Raw genomic sequence first — 17,539 nt, 5'->3', positions numbered from 1 at the left:
GAACTTAATACCAACATTCTGAATATATCCTCACTAAATTAAGATCAGTAAACATGATACACATTGTTCCAATCCGATGAAGGAGTTCACTCAGTCTTTAATAATTAACAGGATACACACAAACTTCCATAGAGGGAAGTAAAATCATGGAAGCAAATAAAGTAAAACCATAAGCACTACAACTTATTCCTCTTATTTATTCCAGCAATATTTTCTAGTCCAGTTCTAGGGGCCAATTGCTATTAGTACTTGCCATTAACCTGCAAAACAGGACATTGGGCTCATGTAATTGGGTAAATCAGCTGCTCGATGAAGATATAATTGTTTTTTACTTCCTAATCTAAATCCCAACCCATAACTATAGCTCGAGACTACAACAAAAAGGGGTAAAATTTTCAAGAAGTAGGCTTGGTATGCCCAAGAATTTTTGGTCCTTCAAATGCTGACAACTCTGCAAAAGTGCAAATGAAAATGGTGGGTTTTAAAATAGAGATAAGGGTAAAAAAACACTCCTTAATTATCATTTTTTTTTTAATTTCCTACCTGAACTATCAGGTGTGAGGGTTTTCTACATAAACTATCACCAATTAGTTTACAAGACACACCTCAACTATAAGTTGTTCACTTTTCCTACATGATAGTTGAGGTAGGAAAAGTAAACTATTGTAAACTAGTTGGTGATAATTTAGGTAGGAAACTCTCACACCTGATAATTCAGGTAAGAAACTCAAGAAAAAGTGGTACTTGAGATGTGTTTTTGAACTCTTTAAAATACTACTCCCTCCGTTTCAATTTATATGAACCCATTTGACTGGACACGACATTTAAGATAGAGGGAAGACTTTTGAAACTTGTGGTTCAAAATAAGCCTTGAAAATTTGTGTGGCTGTAAATCATTCATAAAATGAATTTGTTTTCAAATTAGGAAAGAGACCATTTATTTTGACACGGACTAAAAAAGAAATAGGTTCAAACAAATTGAAACAGAGGGAGTACTGGTAGATTTAATTCTGGAAAAGTTCCAAACAGTGTTCCTGGTCTAAATTCCTGCTCCAGAACTTCTTGTAATACTCGGCATATGTGAAGTCCCGATAAACTGGAGATCCATCTTCAGTGAGGAGCTTCGGAGCACTGATTTTGGCACTATCACACGGACAAAGGAACGAAGCCACTGACATCCTTGCTTTGTCTGAGTTTACAATAGCTCGATGCCATACGCTTTTGTACCTTCCGTTAGTCACTGCCTGCACAACGATCGTGAACAATGAGTGTACTAATAAGATTAAAAAATAATTTACACCATTATTGAATTTGAACTTATGTTATCATGTAACATGTCTTGTTTCTAGATTACCGATCCCACTTTTATTGACGGGCTATCTGTAGCTATCATTTAAGTGACTTTATTGTCATTATATATAACTTAAACTCGTTAATTTATCCATCTTGTTGCTTATGATTTAAGAAACTGATCACTTGCACTAAATTAAAGGCCTTGTGCCCTTACCTGCAATTGATCACCGAGATTAATGACAAAGGCATCTGGTTGAGGTTTGACAGCCAACCATTTGCCATCTTTAAGAACTTGAAGCCCAGATACGTGCAAGTCTTGAAGAAGAATAGTAAGGGAATTTGGATCAGTATGGGCCGGAAGCCCATAAGTGAGATCTGGTTGTGGACATGGAGGATAAAAGTTGATAGCCATATGTTGACCTTGTTCCCCCAATATATCCTTTATGCACTCTTTCTCTAAGCCTAGGCTCTCTGCTATGGCTTCTTGCAATCTGAATCCTAGTTGTCGAACTTCCATGCAATATCTGCTCACTATTTCCCTGTTAATCAGAGCAATGACTATTAAGATTAGTTTTTCTTCAATTAAAAGAAATAATGTACCAAGAAAATTTTGATGAATAATTGTGCATTACATCTTATTTTGGAAAAAATTGATACGATGGAATCAAATACAGGCTCATTGCTGCAGAATTTAAATAACACAACCCAAGTGTCCGAGAAGGGAAGAGAGTCCGAGGGATGATTTCATGTTTAGAAAATGTAGCATGCATAAAGATGTTACTCGTGTAAGGGAACAACTCATTTAGCAATGAGAACATAATAATTGCTATACTATCAAGTTATTTGAAAACCTCTGCAATAGGCATGTATTAAAATCTGGCAAAGAATATACGTGCTGTACAGTGAAGATGTAGAAAAAATTTACAAGTTCAAGGTAATATCACCTGTTCCAATAGGTTATGCACCAACTTTTTCAAACTAATGATAGTATAAACACTCACCTACAGTTCTATTTTAAGTGACTTGGTTTGTAAAGAATTGTTAGTTCCTACCTCTTGGTTATACATGGAAATTGGTTGAATGATTCAGTTTGATGACTATGCGTTTTGCTCATGGAAGAATTAAGAACACTGCATAGTTAAACTTCAGGACACAAATCTGAATTAGCATGACTTTTTACTATCGTCCGACCATTATTGAGGCTTTTGCCTTTGTTCAATACATGACGATTGAAGCCAACTTCGGATGGTTAATCGGATCAAAGGACACAACATCCTAAAGTTCGGGGAAAAAGGGCGTTTTACATATTTTACAAATGCTAGATATTTTTTTGTAACAACAAATATCTTTCAACCAACAACCTCCTTGAAAGTGGCTATTGGTATACTTAGGGGTTGCAACAGGACAGATAGTCAACTGATACTGATGGGGTTGGACTTTACAGTTCCATCCTACATAATTTAAACACAAAATTCTAATTCTAACAATCGTCCCCAGTACCTTTCTTTCGCCGCTATTCAAAAGTCCATCTCTAGTTCTCTACCACAAAGATACTTTGAAAAAAAAAAAAATCGGCAACACGCAAAGCTTGAAGCTCAGCAGAGATCCAACTTACCCACTAACACCTTTAATTAACGCGTGATACCAGCCGCTATTAGCATTGACAAATTACTGGTCTTAATTAATGGGCAGTTAAATAAGATAGGATCGATTTTGATGGTGACCTTCATGATCTGGAATTAGCTAAAAGAAACATCTACGCAATCACAAGAATTAAATAAACAAATACATGTGCTTTGTTGCTTCTAACTCAATCAAGAATAATCAAATGCTCCACCACTCATTCTCTTCTATAAAGAAGAATAATCAAATGCTCCATGATTGAACCAAAAACCCCATTATTCCTTTGGCTTACGTTATGCCATTGAATTTATGTTCCAAGTCTCTTTCGTTTGGTAAAGTAAATTAGTCCTGAATAACGCGTTTTAGCCTTGACACTCACCAAAATTAAAGCAGCATATTCTCATTTGTCATGCTTCAGATCTTCATTGCTCACCCATCGTTTATGTACTTTAGTTTTAATAGTTACCATTAATCATTATTTATTATAAGATACGAGAAAAATAAACGTTCTATGTCATTGTTGATAGAACCTTGATATGGTTTTCTATCCAATAAATATTACTGTAAGAATAAGGGAATCTAGCAAGCAATGGGGAAAAAGGTTATAATAATAATTCATGACCAGAGCTAAATCAACACCTTACGAGATTTTAGGAGGAAACTGTTACTTTTTCGAGACACAAAATCTAAAATTCATGGGATGAGACAGCTTCTTACGGGGTACACAAAACTATGCCTATTATAGTTATTTTGTTTATGTTTTAGGTTGTTTTGTCGTTGTTCGGAGTAATTGGAGTGGTGTGTGTTACAGAAGTAAATTATGGCTAGCACTTAGGAGCCGTTTGGACACGATTTTATCTCATGAGATAAAATTATGTTTGGACATGCAATTTGAATTTTTGAAGATGCAGTTTTCTTTTTTATATAAACATGAAAATTCCACAAATTGTGAAAACCATTAAAATTTTTCCCAATTCTTATACAATCTTACCAAATGAGTAAATCATAGTTCATAATAAAATTAATAATCTACTAGAAAGCATTTCTAAAAAATACAACATCAATTGATCAAACTTTAGTTCAATAAAAAAAAATTTAACATAAATTGTAATGTAACTACTCTTTAATATAATCCTCCCACATGGTAAACATGATTGGTAAATATATTTTACCAACTTGCAGATTAATATTCAATACAAATGCTTGGTAACTATATCTATCAACTTATGAGTCTTTTTTTACAAAATATAAACGTATGGGTTAAATTTTACATTTATATTTTTTAAAATCATGATTTCAAATCCCAAATCATGCATTTTTGAATGATTTGGTATTTCATCTCATGAGATAAAATCAGAGATGAAATCGCATATCCAAACGCTGATTTCATCTCAATCATGAGATGAAATCGCACGTTCAAACACCTACTTAATTAGTTCGCATTTGGACTATTCTCGACAAAAGAAGTGTAGAAATTTCATTAGAAAAAGACTTTGTCCTCGGAAGGAACGGTAATAATAAAAGATAAAGTAAAAGGGGGTCTGTGTGCAAGGTTTTCTAAAACAAAACTCGGTACTGTGATTCCGTCATTATCTTCTGTTACAGCACAAGTACTGTATCTTTCTTCCTTCGAATAAAATTTCTTATTTTATCTTTCTCTTTAAAATGTTTCAATTTCTGTTCCCACCCTATTTTCTTGTCTTTTCTTATAATAATTGTCTTTCTTCTTGAACCAAAAACAAAGATGGGAGGTATTTTTAAATCAAAATGTGAAAGAATGACATTTGTAAGTAATTTTTCATACGTTAGGAATATTTTTAATCTTTTTCCGTATTATAAAAAAGAGCTGGGTCCATGTTGCCGGGGAAAATGTACAAGAAGAATGAAATGAAGGGGCTGAAATTGTACAAGTGTTTCTATCACTTATATACTATGGAGCACTACTTCAATACTTTATTTATTTTTGAAAAAAAAATGGTACTTTACTATATCTAAAAGTACTTTTTCTATAGCAAAAGTAGATATATTTATATTTACTAAAAAACAAAAGACTTTTTTAAGAATCTTTTTCAGTTCTTGGCTAAAAGTATTCAATTTAAAGGAGACTTTGAGAGTCGTCGCTTAGCCGACAAAAATCACGCGTTATGCACGCGCATCACCTATCACTTTGTCTGCTTACGTCACCCGCTACGTACCAAATGATGTCATCACTCTCATTGCTTACGTGTCAATCACTAAGAGAATATAGTTACGTTGATGGTGTCATCAAATTTGTTAGCCATGACGTTTAGCCAATTTCAAAAGTCACCGCGAAATGGGCAATGAAGAAGGTGCCTTATTTGGCAGCACATGACCACTGAATCTGAGGCACAACAATTGAGACAAAGTTAATGGATATCTTTTAACATTATAACTTGACATAGTCAAATGTGGCCTCACATGTTTATTTCTGTTATCTCTAACTTGTCCTTTCAAAATTCTACTCATTCGATTTTCATTTTTTCTTGTGGTGAATGCTAATTTACTGTAATTTCTGAGGCTATTAGTTCTTGTTATCAAGAGTTAAGGAGACCATTGACAAGGTCAAGGCTTCATCTCTGAAAAATAAAAGTATTTTCAGCTCTCCATATGATTCAAAATTTTGAACTTACTAGATGGAAATATAGGTGCCCACAAGCAACAACTATTGAAATACCTCTAAGCAACCGTTAAAATATGAAAAGGAAGAAAAAAGAAAAAAACAACAGAGAAAGAAATTAAAAATGGTCGAGACATTCGCATGGAACATGCACTCTCTAGAAAATTCAAGATCAATGTGTGCATTATAGAAAGGTTAGGGAAACTAAATGGTTTTTGTCATAGCAAACACAAAATTTTTTTGATCATCTTTCTTTTTTTGAATGATTTGGCCCTTAATGATCTCACTAGGATGAAATAATTTATTAATACTCTGCATAATCAAACCAATTACTATTATTATTATTATTATATTTAATTAAATAGATTTTTTTATTCATATTATATTCTGCAAAATTGAGAAACATCTGACACGCACCTGATAGATGTCAGAAAGAATATACTCCTTAAAATATCTAGATGTCAGAAAGAATAATACTCCTTAAAATATCTATATAATTTATTGTAAACAATTTAGATACGTGATAACATCTGATACCACGTAACTGTCATTTTAGGTTAATCCCATGCATTACTATACAAACCAAATGGTTGACGTATATAAGGATAAAACTAATGACTCGGATAGCAATGTATATATCCATTAACATAATGAATTTAATACTTGAGCTATACAGATTAACACAATTAGAAGAAGCTTTGGGAAGAGTTAATTGATGTTTACCTGAAAGAGGAGGGATTAGAAGGCCATTCGGGAGCATATTTCTCCAGAGGATAACAGTGAAGTCTAAGATAATCTCTCCAATTGTGAACCGTCTCCTTTTTAACATTAAAACTTGTGGATAATCTCATGGTCTTTGCAGGGTCATCTGAGTACAATTTTAACTTTTCTTCCACTGGTAGTCTGAAAAACTCTCCAGCTATCTCTAGCATTTGTTCTACTAGTTTCTGTGGTACACCATGATTAATTACCTAATCATAAAGATAACAAAAAACCCTCTGTTATTTTGAGATGAAAAGGGAATTATAACGCAATTTTATTTTATTTTATTAACGATGAAAAACTTACTACTCCCTCCAAATTTATACATGGTTGACCTATTTCAGGAGTAAAATAACTCTTTCTTTTACTAGAATTTTCTAAAATAACTCTTTCTTTTACTATAATTTTCTCCAAATTTTTTTCATATGTTGTAAATTATTGATTATGCAGACTTACAGAACTTATTATTTAATTTTCAAATATATAAATTTTATTATAAAATATTCGAAGAATATATGTTTGAAATTGAATTAAAGAAAGGACCGTTTAACTCTCCAAATATGTAAACCCTCATATAAATTGGAACAGAGAAAGTAATTCAGTTTAATTTTAGACAATAAGTGCAAAGATAAGAACCTGGAAAAAACCATAAAGTCGACAGGCTTCGCCAATTTGATGAATTAGATGAGTTCTGTCTGGACAGGCCAAGTCAATTACAGGAACATTTTCACAAACAGACACTTCAGAGAGGCGTGGCCTATCGGATTCGGGTCGGATATAACTTGGTGGGAGAGTAGAGTGACGGATTCCGCTCGAAAGAACTTTTGTTTCCATGGAATCTGCACATATAAATATAACTATAAAAAAAAGGGGGCCTAATTTGTAATATGAGCAGTTACGAATGAAGAAGATTTGCTCACGACTCACATTCACCTTCTGGGAAAGTGGCCCTCTATTTATATAGGCAGGTCCCCAAGGCTACTTCAAGGCCATGTGCCATGAATAAAAGAGCCCCTTGAATTTATCTGAATATTTTATTTTAACACTTTAACTAAACATTGTTTCTATTGACCATCTAAATTAAATAAAAATTATATCTATTAGACGCTCTTTTCACAACCAGCCTCAACAATGAAGTACATGTAATACACATGCAGATGACGTGGGAAAATTATGAATTAAATTAAGACATGTGGTATTTGAGTCCAAAATATATTAAAAATAAATTATGAGTTAAAAAATTATTTTAGCAAAAATTAAAAAGAAACTTATTTTCTGAATCCCACCCACCCCAACCTCCACCAACTCTTCCTCTCCACCAAAAACTCCCTTTGTCGTTCCCAGAACCACCTACACCAATTGTATTACCTCATCTAATTCTTCAAATTGGCGAAGCCTGTCGACTTTATGGTTTTTTCGAGGTTCTTTCTTTGATATAAGCAGTTACGAATGAAGATTTGCTCATGACTCACATGAAAGTGGCCTTCTATTTATATAGGCAGGTCCCAGGACAACTTCAAGGCCATGTGCCATGAATAAAAGAGCCCCTTGAATTTATGTGAATATTTTATTTTGACACTTTAACTAAACATTATTTTTATTGAGCATCTAAATCAAATAAAAATTATATCTATTAGACGCTCTTTTCACAACCAGCCTCAACAATGAAGTACGTGTAATACACATGCAGATGACGTGGGAAAATGATGAATTAAATTAAGACATGTGGTATTTGAGTCCAAAACATATTAAAAATAAATTATGAGCTCAATTATTTTAGCAAAAAGAAAAAAGAAACTTATTTTCTGAATCCCACCCACCCCACCCTCCACCAACTCTTCCTCTCCACCACAAACCCCCTTTGTCGTTCCCATAACCACCTACACCAATTGTATTAAGGAAAAATTTACTGGACATAACTACCTCTAAGACTTATTTATTAATAATAGCTACCTTTTATTTTATTTATTGTTAATAGCTTAAATTAATTTCAAAATTACCGGTTGTAACTGATCTACAAGCGTCTCTGTATTTCCCTAAAGTTACGGCCCATGTTCCCCAATAACTCCCAATCTCTTCTCTTTTCAAATTAATTTCTCTCCCATCTTCAATATCTTCAACCGTATTATACGCCCATTATCATTATTATCACGATTCCATCTTCCTTAATCGTTACCCACACAGTGTAGGTAACGAATTTTAATAATTTATTAGATTTTTTTTACTTTCTTTGTTATATTTCTCTATATTTATTCTTATATTTCATCGTTTTCTTTGTTTCTTTTTCATTCCTTTTTTTTTTTTTTCTGTTTTCAGCCATTGTTAGAGTCTTTAAAACAAGATCTAATTATCCATTTTAATGGCGGAAAGAGATACTCCAAGTAGGAATACTCGAGGTAGTCCTCATGCTTATGATGGTCCTAGTTTCTCTTTGGGATTTTCACAACAACAACTTCCAATTGCAGGAGAATTTGCTAAAATTGCTGCTGAGAGAAGAAGCAAGAAGATTCATGACCCACCAAGGATGCGTCAACTTCCTCCAACTGAAGTTCCAAAACGAAGCAAGCCAAAAGATGATGTACCAGTAAAAAAAGGTTCTAAAGTTGCTCAACAAAATAAGAGAAAAGTAACCAAGCCTTCTTCAGACGTTAAGGGTAAAAATGTTGTTAAAGATGTAGATCTGGAAGAGGATGAACAGGTATTGATGAAATTTTTTGATTTTGTTGTTTTGTATTTCACTATATTTCTGTATATTTCGACATAATTGGATATGCAATTCAGTATATTTCCGTGTATTTAATAAAATCTATATGTGCATCAACTGTAATTTACATCATATACATCATAACTGTGGAAGTTGTTTTTCGTGGTTAATTGTATTTCATTATATTTCTATGTATTTTCACAAGTACATATGTTTACTATTCTGTACTTATTGATTTTAAAAGATGTGTTAGTTGTGTTATGCAATTTTTTTTTTTTTGTGTGTATATTTTTCTTGGATATGCAATTCAGTATATTTCTTGTGTGTGTCTATGTTTTATACAATTGTTTCAGCCTTAACTTAGTGTTGCATTTTTATTTTAGGATCCTAAATTCTATGTTAGGAGTCATCCTGAAGAGGCTCCATCGATGCAACGGTACACTAATATCGAGGTGTTCAAAGATATCAAGAGTAAGCTAACTGTTGCACAGTTAGAGATCTTTTCCAAGACAATATTTGGGAAATTCCTCGGAATGCAGCACCTGGAGGTTCAAGCACAAATTTTTAGGTGCTTCATGGTAAGAGAGCTCAAGGAGAGCACTTCTGATTGCTTTACAATTGATATAAATGGTACCGTATTGAGATTTACCATGAGAGAATTTGCCCTTATGAGCGGGCTAAATTGTGTAGCCGATGAAGGTGAATTTACATACGATGAGGAAAAATCGAATAGGATTATGGATGATTATTTTGGTGGAACTAGGAGTAAAGTAAAAAGATTGGAGTTCATTGATTGCTTTAAGAATAAGTGTTGGGGAGATAATGATGAGGACGCTGTTAAGTTTGCAATTTTGTTTTTTATAATTACATACATCTTTTGTGGTGAGCCTAGGAAAACGAATATACCAAGGGTTCATTTTGAAGTGGTTGAGGATGGAAGGTATGTAGATTATCCATGGGGCAAAGAAGCTTTTAACGAGTTGATTAGAAGCATCAGCAAGAAGTATTCTGCCACAACACAGTATTATAGGATCCATGGGATGCCACTGGCTATGCAAGTTTGGCTTTATGAGTGTTGTTCAAGAGTTCCATCGTATCTCGCTATTAAATCCGGAAATTCCATTCCAAGAATGTTGAATTGGAGGTCCATCGACAGTCAGCCCAAATATAATATTTTGATGGAAGGCATTTTTAGAGACGGCAAACAGTCGGTAATATTCGAACACTCTAACTTATTTTTATGTTTTTTCATAGCATTTTATTTTGCAATTATGCCTTACTGATTTTAGTTTGTACTCCACTGTTCTACTGTCGTATTTATTGCTTTTCTGCTGTTTTTTTTTTCCTAGTTTTTTGTATTTCACTATATTTCGGTGTATTTCCTTTTGCATTTTCACCATACTTTTTAAATTTCACTATATTTCTTTGTATTTCCATGTTTTTCAGTGTTCAAAATGTAAGTGTGAATAGTTTTATAACACACTAATTAAATATTTATTTCACACTAATTAGATACTGATTAAATACTGATTTTAGTTTGTACTCCACTGTTCTACTGTCGTATTATTGCTTTTCTGCTGGTTTTGTTTTCCTGGTTTTTTGTATTTCACTATATTTCGGTGTATTTCCTTTTGCATTTTCACCATACTTTTTAAATTTCACTATATTTCTGTGTATTTCTATGTTTTTCAGTGTTCAAAATGTAAGTATGAATAGTTTTATAACACACTAATTAAATATTTATTTATTTCTTCTTCAGAGCTATACATTTGCAAATACAATCCCCACTAGCAGTGAGTTGGAGAGCCTCCAATTGCCCGATGTTGTTGTCTGTCGAGATACAGTAGACAAAAATGTCTTAGTTGATGCCAATGAAGGTACCCAAGTCACAGATATGCCAGTGGATGACTTTGATGATTTCAGTACTACTCCCCCCCACCTTTCTAAGGGCAAACAGCAACAACGGACGAATCAGACAGATTCTCCACCTTCGAAGAGACGCAGACAACTTCATACAACAGCTTCCACATCTAAGAAACAACAAATCCACACCGAACCACAGACAACTGTGAAGAAGAATCACAAGGATCAAAAGGTTGCTCAAAAACCTATTTTACAGAAGTCTGCTTCACCAAAGTTGAATGAACAAATGAATAGACCCCAAAACACCACAGTCCTACGTGATGTCCCTACTAGTTCCATGAAAGAGGAAATGCAATTGCTAAGGAAAGATTTTCAAGTTTTCAAGGAATCAGTAAGTGTTTTTAGTTACGAAACAAAAAATATTTTGGTGTATTTAATTTACTGTTTCTAAACAAATTGAAATACTATTTTTGTTTAAATATTAGGTCGTTGGTGAGTTCACAAGTGAGTTGTCCAAGCTTCGAACTTTCATGGATGACAACTTCAAGAAGCTATTTGAAGCAATCAAGGTGAACAATTCTGCGGACAAGGTAAACGTGTGAAACAGAAATTAAACTAACATTTTTAGACTCTTATTGCGAAATACAATTTATATTAATTCATTTTTTTATGTGAAGGCTGCCGATAGTGAGGCGCCGGAGCATCAAACTGATGCTGGGCTACAGTTAACGCCTGAAGAAAACTTACGACATGATTCTACCATTCAAACATCTCCTCCGAAACATGATGATGAGTCAATTAAGGTAAAATGAGTTTGTGACGTGAAATCCATCTTTTAAAGTTATGTTGTTGTGCATTGTATGCACAAAAAAGTATATGGTTGCCATGTTCCAGTATTAAATTTTAAAGTTATGTTTTCCTCGGTATTTTCTATTTTACAAACTTTCGTATTTTATGGCGTTTCGTTTGTATTTCACTGGTACAATTGTCTATTTACAAACTTTTTTTTTTTTTGTATTTCTATGTATTTCCACCCCCACAGAATCAATCTAATCCTGACCCTATTTCTGTGTATTTAGTAATTCTCCAACCTTATATTTTTATGTTATGATTTTGTTTTAAATTTTGATTTTTTCTTATTCAAAAGGGTGTTGGACCAAAGTTACATGAGGATGATCCCTGACGAAATGTTACCAAGCCAAATAGGTTCGTCAAGATTATCTGTGTTTCATCAAACTGGTCACAAAGGATTTGTTATGCCAGTAATGTCTGCTGATAAAGGAATACAACAGCCAGTGATTAATGCGGAAATTGTAATTGCTCAACCAGATGTTATTCCAACTAGGATAGTCAAACCTAGTAAATACTTCAGTTCACCTTACATGACCAATTACGGCTCTGCAGAAGCTTCTGTTCAAGACCCCACACCTTCCATATTTGAAAAGAAGCATCCATTTGTTGAAGATCCAATTAATGGCCCGCGAAATACTTCGCTTATTCAACAATACCGGAATTGGCTTGAACAGGATCTACTTCTAAGGCATGATAAAAAGTAAGTTTGAACGTATTTACCTTTTTAATTTATATATTCATTCTTTCAGCAAAGTAAACTGTTCAAAATGAAAATAACTGATTGTTGTTATTTAGAAAGGGTAAGGAAAGCCGTTACAAAAAGAATAAGCAAGCTTTGGATCCAGATGACATCAATTTTGGCTTCAATTTTGGTGTGTTACATGTTGACGACAAAAACTGGTTCTATCTCTTATCGATGAATGGACAGTCTTGGAATGATGAGGTGCTATATTTCCCATTCCCCCTTTTCCCATATTTCTCGATATTCCTTCTATGTATTTCTCTATATTTCCTGCATCTTGACTGCATATTTTTCTGCAGAAGCTTATTTCATTTTTTTAACCAGTATCCATTAGACTAATTTCATTTTTTTTACAGCATATTGATGTCATTTTTTACTACTTGCGGAAGAAAGGCAAGTACGACAAGGATAACAGATTCAAATTCACAACTGTTGACTGTATGTTCTTCTCCAAAATTGATGAAATTCATCGTGCATATGCTAATCCGGAGGGGAACAGTAGTGTTGCCAGTTCGGAGAACGAAATATGCGAGTACATTAACGGGCATAGGATGCTGGCTAATGTGCCATGGCATACAGTTGATTGTGTTCTCATCCCTGTCAACATCAAAGAGGAAAATCACTGGATCTTGATTATAGTGCCATTCACTGACAGGTATTTCTACTCTTTTTTTTAAAATAATTCATTAAATCTGCATATCTCCCTGTATGTTCCTCGTATTTCTATCCTACAAGGTCCGTATGAAATTTAATTTACCAACCTGTTAACCGAGCTGATGTAATATTCTTTTACGTGCAGGCGTCTGTACATCTACAACTCATACCGAGCTGCTGGTCATGATGCTGTTGTTAGAAGAGAAATACACAAGATAGCTACCCTATTGCCACATCATCTACATGTGTCTAGATTTTATGAGAAAAAAAAAGGCATCGATTGGATTAACCACCCATCATACAAGGGCAAACAACAGACTGATGACTTTCATGTCATGTATGTGAACGACCTGTCACAACAAGCCTCTGGTAGCATGTATGTCTTTCAACATCAGAGTTCCATTTTTTTTTTTTTTCAAAATTCTCAACCAATAATCATTTTTATTTTTTATTTTTTCAGGGATTGTGGTGTGTATGTTGCCGCATTTGCTGAATACTTTTGTTATGGACGAGGCATTCCATCTGAAATTGATGCAGAAACACTACGTAATAGATACGGGGCATTACTATGGGAATACGGATGGCAAAAGGCTGATTTGAATGCCTTCAGTGACAATGAACTGCCGCCAAGACCAGTTAGGCCTGCCATAGATTACAACGCGGTCGACACAGTAGTTATTAATTAGTCCACTGGGTTTTAATGTTCAATCGTTTTTCACAGTACTGTTTTGCTGACCATTTTTCTACATTTTGTTGTGTTGTTTTGTAAAGAATTGACAAATGGCAGTGTTGTTTCATCAATGACTTAACTAATTTCTTTCACGACTATTTTTTGTTTAAGTCTCCCATATTTTTATTTATCGTTTAATGAAAACAGCCTCTGGTGTATTTTCAATATATTCCAATGTTATATACCCACTCTTCAATTCGACAAATTATTCCAGGTGAACTGGAATACTCTTACAACTGGAATACTCTTTCATTTTGAACACTGAAATACAGAGAAATACACAGAAATATAGTAAAATGTAAAAAAAATATAGTGAAAATGCAAAAGGAAATATACCGAAATATAGTGAAATACAAAAAATCAGTGTTGTATTCCAGCACCTGCTTCTGGTTATTCCAGTCCTAATGCAACTTAATATTTCTTAAACATTTCACTTATTTTTCACTTTAATGTCCGTTAACACCGAATTGTATGCAATATTATTATGAAAATAAAGGACAAAAATTACAGAATACAACGATGAACCAAAAATTTCTTTATTTAATATTTTTGGGGATAAGGTATTTTAAAAAAAAAAAAAACAATTACAATCTAAACATCTACTTCTTACGTGGCTCATTGGAACAAGAACGTCTATTGTGACCAAGACGTCCACAAGTACTACAAGCATTCCTACGTTTACCAATCATCGTCTCCATTAATGGTTTATCTCGCTTTTTCTTTGGCCTTCCCGGGGGTCTCTTGTATCTTGGTGGCAAAACAACTTCATCGCTTATGTGTTTGGGAATATTCCACTCACTCTCGTCAGGCAGAGGATCCACAGGCACATCATACGTCTTAATCACTGTCTTTGGTTTGAATAGGTCTGAACAATATTCATCAGGCATAAGACTTTTACTCTTCAATACAGCCCATGCATGTGGACATGGTATCTCGTCCATTTGAAACATCCGACAACTGCATGTTTTCTTTTTAAGATCAATTATGAATCGCCTTGCCTCATCATTTACGGTATACACATATTCAGTTGATGGTTCAACCTAATCAAGATGAAATGTGTCAGACCAGAATACATTGAATATTAACAACAATAAGTAATATGAAATACATGGAAATATACATTCCAAACAGAATTACTTAATATGAAATACATAGAAATATACAATCCAAACAGAATTACTTAAGTACCTTCTAAATATGCTGAAATATATTGAAATATATGTAGGCAGACTTCAACAAAATAAACAGTAACATACCGTCATACGTAGAGATTTACATTCGTTTATTGATAATAATTGCTGGAATGCTTTCCCAAGTGTTGTGAATGTGTATGTATCGTTCCTCCTATTAGTGCAATTCCATCTCCCAAACATCTTCCTCACTTCTTCAAGAAAATCGAAAACCGGCAACTCTCTTGCTGCTACCAATTTTCCATTAATACATTCGGCTATATTTGACGTCATTGTCCATCCTCTGTTAACGGGTGAATACAGTCGAGCCCACTTTTCCCTTCCAGCATCCTCCAAGTACTCTTTTACCCGAAAATCAACCTTCTCAATCTTCTCCATCAGCTTATCAAACTCAGCCTGTGTGTATGCTTTTGCAAGTGCATAGAATACAGGACTCAATACTTCACCATTCGACTTGTATTTCGTGGTCACATTTTTCCATAAATGCCATATGCACGCCAAATGTGGCACAGTTGGATACACTCTACTCACCGCCTTAACGATGCTCTCATGTCTGTCTGATACAACACACATGTTATCCCTATTCCCATAAGCTTGTTTGAACTGCTCAAAGAACCAAGTCCAAGACTTATCGTTCTCTGAATCTATCACACCATACGCCAATGGTAGAATATTACCTGCACATACATGTTTTTGTGTATTATTACAGTGAAATATAGCATAAAGCATATTGGAACTACATTAGAAATATAATGAAATACAACGAAATATACCAAAAACAGAAAAAAAATGTATTTAAACATTTTGGCATCTACCTGCACCATCCAACGTGCTGGCTGATACAAAAGTACCGTTATATGTAGTTTTAAGGTGGGAACCATCTACTACAACTATTGGTCTACAACACTCGAAGCCTTTTATGAACGCTTTAAGTGCTATAAACAAATACAAGAACTCGTTTTGTTGTGATTTGTGCATTCTCACATGTGATCCAGGGTATGTTTTATCCAATATGTAGACATATCCCGGTAACTTCTTGTATGATTCTGTTGGTTCCCCTCTTAATTCATTCATTGCCTTTTCTCTAGCCCTCCAGGCCGTCATATAAGAAACATCAACGCCATACTCATTTTTTACGTCGTCTACTATATCACCAGGTGTATATTTCCTCTTGTGATTTGCTATTTTTGGCTTAACAACTGACGCACCAATCAACCAACTTGTTGCTTGCCTTTGGGAATACACTTTGTCCTTCAATGGACACGTATGTTCGTCATGAAAAGATCTCACTCTGAACATTTCAGAGTTCGCTATACTTGAAGCGCTGAATTTCCAACGACAATCAGTTGAACAACATACCAGAGTGTAACTACATAAACCAATACAAGAAAAGAACAATCAGATTGAAGTTTCAAACACATACAACATCCTAAATACATTGTCTATATATACTGAAATGGTTAGATAATGGAATTAAATAATTCAAACAGATCGTATTTCACTGTATTTAATTAAATCCAACTGAAATGTAATGGCAATACAACAGTTTACGTCACTGTATTTCAATGCATTTCTTAGTATATTTCACTATATTTCATAGTATATTTCAATGTATTTCATATTTTTAGGTGACTAACATACCTTACGGCATTCGACCTCTCTGTCCTGAAATTGAATCTTTTGCGAATTGCATAATTCGCCATAACATTCTTCACAGTGTCCTTATCTTTGTAGATTTGATCAACAAAAACATCTTTATGTTCCTTGTTCGAAATTATCAAGTCATCGTTGTTTTGAAATAAAACAACAGCCTTAGCACAATCCGACGCATCCAAATCATTTGAATTAACTACGTTTATAGCATACATATAATCATTAAATTCAAGTTGAAACATATCGTCTCCAACTGCAGATTCGCCGGACATAAAATTCTCAAGATCATTATCAGTTATGCTAACGCACAACGGATATGCTTCAAATCCCCTGTTTTCTCTCTTAAGCTCAACATACACCCTTACTCCCATATTGTTGTGTATTTCAATTGGCATGTTGTCTCCTTCAACAGCATATTTTATTGATATCGTTTTCCTGCTAATATCAACACCTAACTGAATTGCTATAGTTTCAACCAAATCACCGTATGAACAATAATCTTTGAAGACAACTGCGTCTACTTTGTAATCAACAAAGCAATTCTGTTCATTCCAAAAATCGGAGTGTCTGATCACTGTTGTTATGCTTGACATGTTTCGTTTTGATAATTCAACAAAACTAGAAGAACAGTGACTGCATTGGAAAAAAAAAAATCATCGTTCCAATCACATAAAATTGAATAAAAAACAAATCACACAAATCATTGAAAATTTGAAACATACCTTTTGTAGAATCTGAAATACAAATCTGATCTTCACTAAAATTCCATATATACACTCATCCTTATCTTATTGAGTGTATTTCAACTTGATTTTGAAGAATTCGAATGTAGAAA

The 17,539-nt window shown here is 33.9% G+C and overlaps 3 protein-coding genes across 5 annotated transcripts; 1 reads left to right on the top strand and 2 right to left on the bottom strand.

The window, feature by feature from the left end:
* On the bottom strand, positions 1 to 7,535 carry LOC132632189 (protein DOWNY MILDEW RESISTANCE 6-like). Of its 3 annotated transcripts, none has more exons than XM_060348022.1 (5): positions 7,244 to 7,535; positions 6,953 to 7,155; positions 6,278 to 6,525; positions 1,508 to 1,832; positions 1 to 1,244 (listed from the first exon to the last, which is right to left on the bottom strand). In XM_060348022.1, the coding sequence occupies exons 2-5, from the start codon at positions 7,148 to 7,150 to the stop codon at positions 1,005 to 1,007; spliced, it is 1,011 nt and encodes a 336-aa protein (XP_060204005.1). In that variant the 5' UTR covers positions 7,151 to 7,155; positions 7,244 to 7,535; the 3' UTR covers positions 1 to 1,004. The 3 variants fall into 3 exon arrangements, with proteins under 3 accessions (XP_060204005.1, XP_060204006.1, XP_060204004.1); XM_060348023.1 differs by lacking the exon at positions 7,244 to 7,535 and having other exon boundaries at positions 1 to 260; positions 997 to 1,244; positions 6,953 to 7,237; XM_060348021.1 differs by lacking the exon at positions 7,244 to 7,535 and having other exon boundaries at positions 6,953 to 7,237.
* Positions 7,536 to 8,675: 1,140 nt separating this feature from the next.
* On the top strand, positions 8,676 to 12,066 carry LOC132631253 (uncharacterized). Its single transcript, XM_060346851.1, has 6 exons — positions 8,676 to 9,014; positions 9,404 to 10,231; positions 10,780 to 11,274; positions 11,369 to 11,473; positions 11,561 to 11,686; positions 12,031 to 12,066. Exons 1-6 carry the CDS (start codon positions 8,676 to 8,678, stop codon positions 12,064 to 12,066), a joined length of 1,929 nt encoding a protein of 642 aa, XP_060202834.1.
* Positions 12,067 to 14,460: 2,394 nt separating this feature from the next.
* LOC132631250 (uncharacterized) lies at positions 14,461 to 17,297 on the bottom strand. The gene is made up of 4 exons (XM_060346848.1): positions 16,693 to 17,297; positions 15,867 to 16,420; positions 15,118 to 15,728; positions 14,461 to 14,901 (listed from the first exon to the last, which is right to left on the bottom strand). The coding sequence occupies exons 1-4, from the start codon at positions 17,295 to 17,297 to the stop codon at positions 14,461 to 14,463; spliced, it is 2,211 nt and encodes a 736-aa protein (XP_060202831.1).
* Positions 17,298 to 17,539: the final 242 nt, after the last annotated feature.

Source organism: Lycium barbarum, chromosome 3, assembly GCF_019175385.1.
Source record: "Lycium barbarum isolate Lr01 chromosome 3, ASM1917538v2, whole genome shotgun sequence".
In the NCBI taxonomy this organism is placed as follows: Eukaryota; Viridiplantae; Streptophyta; class Magnoliopsida; order Solanales; family Solanaceae; genus Lycium; species Lycium barbarum.
Note: the sequence above shows the minus strand (reverse complement) of the source record. Positions and strands in the feature narration are given on the sequence as shown.

Excerpts from the sequence above, each read along its gene's own strand:
- LOC132632189 (XM_060348022.1), bottom strand. The coding sequence starts at position 7,150 with ATGGAAACAAAAGTTCTTTCGAGCGGAATCCGTCACTCTACTCTCCCA. Across the intron at positions 6,526-6,952 it reads GACTTTATGGTTTTTTCCAG|GTAATTAATCATGGTGTACC; the intron begins GTTCTTATCTTT and ends CTTTATGATTAG. Across the intron at positions 1,245-1,507 it reads ATCTCGGTGATCAATTGCAG|GCAGTGACTAACGGAAGGTA; the intron begins GTAAGGGCACAA and ends ATCGTTGTGCAG.
- LOC132631253 (XM_060346851.1), top strand. The coding sequence starts at position 8,676 with ATGGCGGAAAGAGATACTCCAAGTAGGAATACTCGAGGTAGTCCTCAT. Across the intron at positions 11,275-11,368 it reads TTCAAGTTTTCAAGGAATCA|GTCGTTGGTGAGTTCACAAG; the intron begins GTAAGTGTTTTT and ends TTTAAATATTAG. Across the intron at positions 11,474-11,560 it reads TGAACAATTCTGCGGACAAG|GCTGCCGATAGTGAGGCGCC; the intron begins GTAAACGTGTGA and ends TTTTATGTGAAG.
- LOC132631250 (XM_060346848.1), bottom strand. The coding sequence starts at position 17,297 with ATGTCAAGCATAACAACAGTGATCAGACACTCCGATTTTTGGAATGAA. Across the intron at positions 16,421-16,692 it reads GAGAGGTCGAATGCCGTAAG|TTACACTCTGGTATGTTGTT; the intron begins GTATGTTAGTCA and ends TGGTTTATGTAG. Across the intron at positions 15,729-15,866 it reads CAGCACGTTGGATGGTGCAG|GTAATATTCTACCATTGGCG; the intron begins GTAGATGCCAAA and ends ATGTATGTGCAG.